Source organism: Cebidichthys violaceus, unplaced genomic scaffold (assembly GCF_023349555.1).
Source record: "Cebidichthys violaceus isolate CVI_PGR_0920_01 unplaced genomic scaffold, fCebVio1.0.p SCAF_15, whole genome shotgun sequence".
Classification (NCBI taxonomy): domain Eukaryota; kingdom Metazoa; phylum Chordata; class Actinopteri; order Perciformes; family Stichaeidae; genus Cebidichthys; species Cebidichthys violaceus.
Window position 1 is genome coordinate 15902350 of NW_027176318.1, and position 6428 is coordinate 15908777.

General features: G+C 44.0%; 1 protein-coding gene across 2 annotated transcripts in view; it reads right to left on the reverse strand.

Moving 5' to 3' along the window:
- LOC137872049 (disco-interacting protein 2 homolog C-like) overlaps window positions 1-6428 on the reverse strand; it is a 35103-nt gene that overhangs the window by 23712 nt on the left and 4963 nt on the right. The window contains exons 2-5 of one of the 2 annotated variants that reach the window (XM_068710261.1): window positions 4673-4744; window positions 4088-4192; window positions 2890-3015; window positions 246-542 (exon numbers count right to left, since the gene is read on the reverse strand). In XM_068710261.1, coding sequence (XP_068566362.1) covers window positions 246-542; window positions 2890-3015; window positions 4088-4192; window positions 4673-4744 — 600 coding nt within the window. The remainder of the gene's footprint in view (window positions 1-245; window positions 543-2889; window positions 3016-4087; window positions 4193-4672; window positions 4745-6428) is intronic. The other variant, XM_068710262.1, reaches the window with a different exon arrangement.

Genomic DNA, 6428 nt, shown 5'->3' on the forward strand with positions numbered 1-6428 from the left:
AGACACACACACACACACACACACACACACACCCACACACACACACACACACACACACACACACAGACAGAGGTGTGTTTTACTGAGGGCTGCACGCTGATGCAAACGTAACATCAAAGTTGTTTGAAGGTGGCAGGTTTGCAAATCTCACTTTCTTCACCTATTTATTTATATTTACAACAGTTTTTAGGACCCACATCCATTAAAAACCCAGTGCTTTTATTGTGAAGGGAAACGTGTCTCACCGTGGTGCGACTGCGACAGGTGGCTCTGCTGGTGGTGCAGCTGGCCCAGGTGTGTGTGCCCCAGGTGCGTGTGCGCCAGGTGCGAGAGGTGCGTGTGCGCCAGCGAGTCGGCCAGCCGCCCGGCGTTGCCGCTGCCGCCGCTCTGCGTGGACGAGGACGAGGAGGAGGTGGAGCCCAGGTGGGCGGGGCCCAGGTGCGACGGGCGGCTCATCCAGTGCTCCATGCTCGACATGTCGTCTCCGGGACCCGCCTCCTCCTCCGAGCCCGACGACGAGTCGGAGCACAACGGCGACAGGCCTGGTGAGAGGAAACCGTCACCAACAACAACAACAACAACAACAACAACAACGACGAGTGAACTCATGAAGTGTCAACAGTTTGACATTTTAAGAAAAACACTTATTCTCCCAGAGAATTATAATAATAATAATAATAACAATAATAATAAATTAAATTAAATAAACGTTAAAACTTTATTTACACTGTGATGGTTAACGTTAAAACTTTATTTACACTGTGATGGTTAACGTTAAACTTTATTTACACTGTGATGTTAACGTTAAACTTTATTTACACTCTGATGTTAACGTTAAACTTTATTTACACTGTGATGTTAACGTTAAAACTTTATTTACACTGTGATGGTTAACATTAAACTTTATTTACACTGTGATGGTTAACGTTAAACTTTATTAACACTGTGATGGTTAACGTTAAACTTTATTTACACTCTGATGGTTAACGTTAAACTTTATTTACACTGTGATGGTTAACGTTAAACTTTATTTACACTGTGATGGTTAACGTTAAACTTTATTTACACTCTGATGGTTAACGTTAAACTTTATTTACACTCTGATGGTTAACGTTAAACTTTATTTACACTGATGGTTAACGTTAAAACTTTATTTACACTGTGATGGTTTACGTTAAACTTTATTTACACTGATGGTTAATGTTAAAACTTTATTTACACTGTGATGGTTAACATTAAACTTTATTTACACTGTGATGGTTAACATTAAACTTTATTTACACAGTGATGGTTAACGTTAAACCTTTATTTACACTCTGATGGTTAACATTAAACTTTATTTACACTGTGATGGTTAACGTTAAAACTTTATTTACACTGATGGTTAACGTTAAAACTTTATTTACACTGATGGTTAACGTTAAACCGTGTTATTAATGGATTAAACGTGAGCAGGAGACCACTTCTCCCCGTTGAAGTTTTATTGTCTCTGAGCAGCAGAGATAAAGACCAACTCTCACAAAGTCAATAACTTAAACACCATTTAGTTCAAAGTGGCTTCAAGCTCAATAAAAACAGCCACAGAGACACAACTTACTTCTTTAAACAGGAGCTAAACTCAGAGATGTTACGTCGTACAAAGATTCACGTATGTCGGGTTTCTTTGATTAGACGTCAGCTTCACTTTGTCTCAGAAAGGTTAAAAAGCAAATCACCGCTGAAGAAGATTATTACATTTCCTTCATTAAAATCCAATCAACACGTCGGCTGTGATTACGTTCAACCGTACGAGCTCATATTGAGGTAAAGGTCGACACAAACGCACGAAACATAATCAGTGTGAGTATCAGTGCGCTTCAGCTGTCAGAGGGTTTGCAGGCCTCAGAAAATGTGCATGTCGGCAGTTTTTTGGGGGTGAAATGAGTGAAGATCATAACCCTGTCTGGGCAGATTCTCTCGGGTCACATTCAAAGTTCTGCTGAGACGACCAGCGAGGTTCTAACTCTACAAGCATCTGTTTAACCCTCTGAACCTCAGAGCACTTTCAAATCCAACATGATTCCAAGTGTTAGAAAACAAATGGAGGCTCTACGTCTTATAAATATTAAACTATTTACATGTTTACATCCTCTACTTCAGCCTCTCCTCTCCGCTCTGTGTTCACGTCCTGAAGTTCAGTCAAAGCTTCTCTGATTTGTTGTCACATGACTGTTGGTCTCAGATGAATCAATCATGACTTCATAGTTGTGTTAAGGAGCTCATAATTTAATGTTTTTTACAGAATCGGATTAAAGTAAACGGTTTATTTGTGGCAAGAATTTAAATTGAAAATATTTCAAAATAATACAAATTTGATGAAATATCACAATTTTAAGCTTTGTTTCCGCTGCTTTTTCCTGATTGACGCGTTCGCCACATACGATGTGTTCAAGGACCGTCGGAAACATGCAAATCTGAAGATAATGACAGTTTTTAGAGCTGTGATAAACGGCGTAGTTTTGACGGCTGTTTAAAAAAAACATGCTTAATGCAAAGTCACAGAAAGATGATCAATCTCTCATTTGGATTAATTCTGCTGCAGAAATGTTCTGTTGTGTGAGTGAGTGAGTGAGTGAGTGAGTGAGTGAGTGAGTGAGTGAGTGAGTGAGTGTGTGAGTGAGTGAGTGAGTGAGTGAGTGAGTGAGTGTGTGAGTGAGTGAGTGAGTGAGTGAGTGTGTGAGTGAGTGAGTGAGTGAGTGTGTGAGTGTGTGTGTGAGTGAGTGAGTGAGTGAGTGAGTGAGTGAGTGAGTGTGTGAGTGAGTGAGTGTGTGAGTGTGTGTGTGAGTGAGTGAGTGAGTGAGTGAGTGAGTGAGTGAGTGTGTGAGTGAGTGAGTGTTACTGTGTCGTCACCTGGAGGCGTGTACGCGTCCATGGACGTCTGCACCACCAGCGAGCGTCTTTTGGAAGGCATCGGCACCGCCACCTTCCGCTCCACGTGTCGCGCCAACACGGCCTGCACCGCCTCAGTGTGGACGTCTGGACGGAGACATTCATTCATTCACACAGAAAAGGAAGAGGAGGAAACATGTTTGGCTGAGTTCACTGTTTCACTGAGCGTGTGTGTGTGTGTGTGTGTGTGTGTTTCTATTTAAATCAAGAGATTAGATTCTTAAAATGCTTTTGAATCAAACCTCAATGAGAGGAGCCAGATGTCACTTTATATACAGTTGCTGTATAATAATCTCTGCGTTTACTAAAAGTCACTGTGAGGAACTTTAGCGTAGTGTTGGTTCTGTTGGTTCTGTTGGTCCCTGTGGACTAAAGCTGTAGTGTCTCTGAGCACCAGAGTCCCTTTAGAAAACCTTTCATTCTACTGCAGCAGGGTCTGACAGTCTGAACCTCTCAGTCCTGGTTCTGGTTCTCCTGTGCCTTCCTTCCCTCCAGCGGGTCCAGCGACACTTCCTGGGTCTCCAGCAGAGAGGAGGAGCTCAGGAGCTGAGACTGGTTCATATAGAGGATCAGGACTACACTGAGACTGGTTCATGTAGAGGATCAGGACTACACTGAGACTGGTTCATACAGAGGACCAGGACTACACTGAGACTGGTTCATATAGAGGATCAGGACTACACTGAGACTGGTTCATATAGAGGACCAGGACTACACTGAGACTGGTTCATACAGAGGACCAGGACTACACTGAGACTGGTTCATACAGAGGACCAGGACTACACTGAGACTGGTTCATATAGAGGATCAGGACTACACTGAGACTGGTTCATATAGAGGACCAGGACTACACTGAGACTGGTTCATACAGAGGACCAGGACTACACTGAGACTGGTTCATATAGAGGATCAGGACTACACTGAGACTGGTTCATATAGAGGATCAGGACTACACTGAGACTGGTTCATATAAAGGATCAGGACTATACTGAGACTGGTTCATATAGAGGATCAGGACTACACTGAGACTGGTTCAGGACCAGGTAAAGTTCCTCACAGTGACTTTTAGTAGACCTGGACTGGATGGCTGTATCAGGGGAACATTTAGACGGTGACATCATTGACGGCAGTGATGATGTCATGCAGGTGTTCTCTCTACCTGATCGGTAACGTTCGTCTCTGGTGCCGGACGTTCGCCGCCGGTGGAAGCGGGCCGCAGAGGGGGGGCCGAGCGGGGCCCGATGAGACATGGGCCCCTCCATACCTACAGAGGCAAGCGGGCAAGCAGGCGGACAGACACACACACACACACACACACACACACACACACACATTTATATAGACACACACAGATATGCACGTACACGTGTCACGAAAAGCAGTAAATACGTTGCAAAAATAAAGAAATAAAAAAGGGGAAAAACAAACATGAGGATGATTTGAAATCGGCAGAAAAATGATATTTTTCTGACATCATAAAAAGTGAAATCATAATAACGTGGTCTTAGTGTGAGACTGACGGGACGTCCCTCTTCATCCCCGTGGTGGTGATGATGATGATGGTGGTGGTGGTGTGGAGGAACCAGCTGAGCTCCAGGGAGTCTGAACCCACGTTCACTAACGGCCAGATCGATGCCCTACTATGGGAACACTCTGCTGTGTGTGTGTGTGTGTGTGTGTGTGTGTGTGTGTGTGTGTGTGTGTGTGTGTTCGGGGGGTTCAGAGGTTGCTAAGTCTGAATTACCTCTAGCATGTGGAACAAATGCCCTGATCAGTTTGGACCTCTTCTTCTCATAACCCTTCTGAGTGATGTCCCCTGCAAACAGATAGAGATAGATAGAGAGTGAGAGAGACGTGACGGCTGCTTTTTTATTATTATTAGTATTCTTATTATTATTACTATTACTCATTAAATTAAGTATAAAAACATCTTTTATGGTTCCTTAAATCTTGATTTTTTTAAATTTGACACCATGAAAAGCACATGGCGCTGTGTTTTTAAGCCATGGTGCTGCAGCCTCGTCTGTCTCTCCCAGTCTTTGAACGTCTCTGTCTAGACCGTTAATTAAAGATAAAAACAGAAACGAAACAAACGTAAAAATAAACAGTGAGATGAGCAATGGAGGAAGTGAAGATAGAGAAAGAAATAAAGAATAAATGCAATAATGTCAACGAAGAGCATTTGTTTTGGCACTCTGGTGGACAACATTTAGAGTCAAACACACCAAGCAGGGGATGATTTAGGGGCGGGGCTACACGCTGATTGACAGGTCTCTACGTCACTCCTCCTCAGTCCAGATATGGTCACTTCCTGTTCACAGGTTGATAAAACAACAACATGGCGACGGCCAAAACAGAAGTCGAGGCTTCAAACTGTAAACCACAAACCGACGACTTCGTCCACTTCTTATACGCCAAGTCAAGAACAACAATGAAACATAAACTCTCATTGACTCCGTTGGAAAGCTGGGACACTGGGACACTGGGACAACCAGCAGCAGGACCTTCAGAAGATGAAGATGTGACTCTTAAACTGGTGAAGCAGAGTGGAGGGGCGGCCATGGAGAAGCTCATTATACACCCCCCCCCCTCTCCACCACCACCTGTCAATCAAAGCCCCCCCAGGGTACCTCGCAGCGGCGCTAATGTGAGCTAACACCTCCTCGTGTGTCGCTGCTAAACTGCCTCGCACCAGTTTACTAATTATTGACTGTGATTAGATTACAGAGAGGTTTAACTGGACCCCCCCCCCCCCACGCTGACAGATGTGCATTTCATCACACCGTCTCCTCCATACACCTCTCAGACGTGGATCTTAAAAAGCATGTTTTTATCAAACAAACGGCAGGAAATGGAGCATTTGTTGGGGACTATTTTACGCGGCGGATTAATCCACATTTGTCTGTAAACACGTGTTCCACATCAAAGCTGTCTGGTCCTGAAGATCAGAACAAGAGGAGAACATCGACCCACAACCAGAGGAAGATGCTCTCGAGTATCTTTAACTGGAGCAGTGACATCATAACACCTGAGCGGGGGGGAGGGGGGGGGGCACAGTAGCAGCTGTGCAGACAAATAAAAACATACAGAGGCTGAGAGCAAATATTAACTTCTACAGTAAGGTGCTGCTGATGATCAAATATTCCCCCACTACAAATCAAGTACACACTCCTCCCCTGAGCACAGTCTCTCATCATCACCACTTCTGAAACACTCCAAACACACTCAATAGTGACGCATAGGTGTTCATGTATGCATGTATGTATTTATAGATGTATAGATGTTTGACTTAAGTTAAGTTATGTCTGTGTGTTTCTACTGAGAGAGGAGGGAAGGAACAAAGTGTCACATATGAGACGGATGGATGGATAGGAAGGGAGGGGGAAAGGTAGGTAGGTAGGGAGGGAGGTAGGGAGGAAGGGATGGAGGTAGGAAGGTAGGATGATAGGTAGGGAGGTAGGTAGGATGGAGAAAGAAAATGAAATATAAAAGTGCATTTC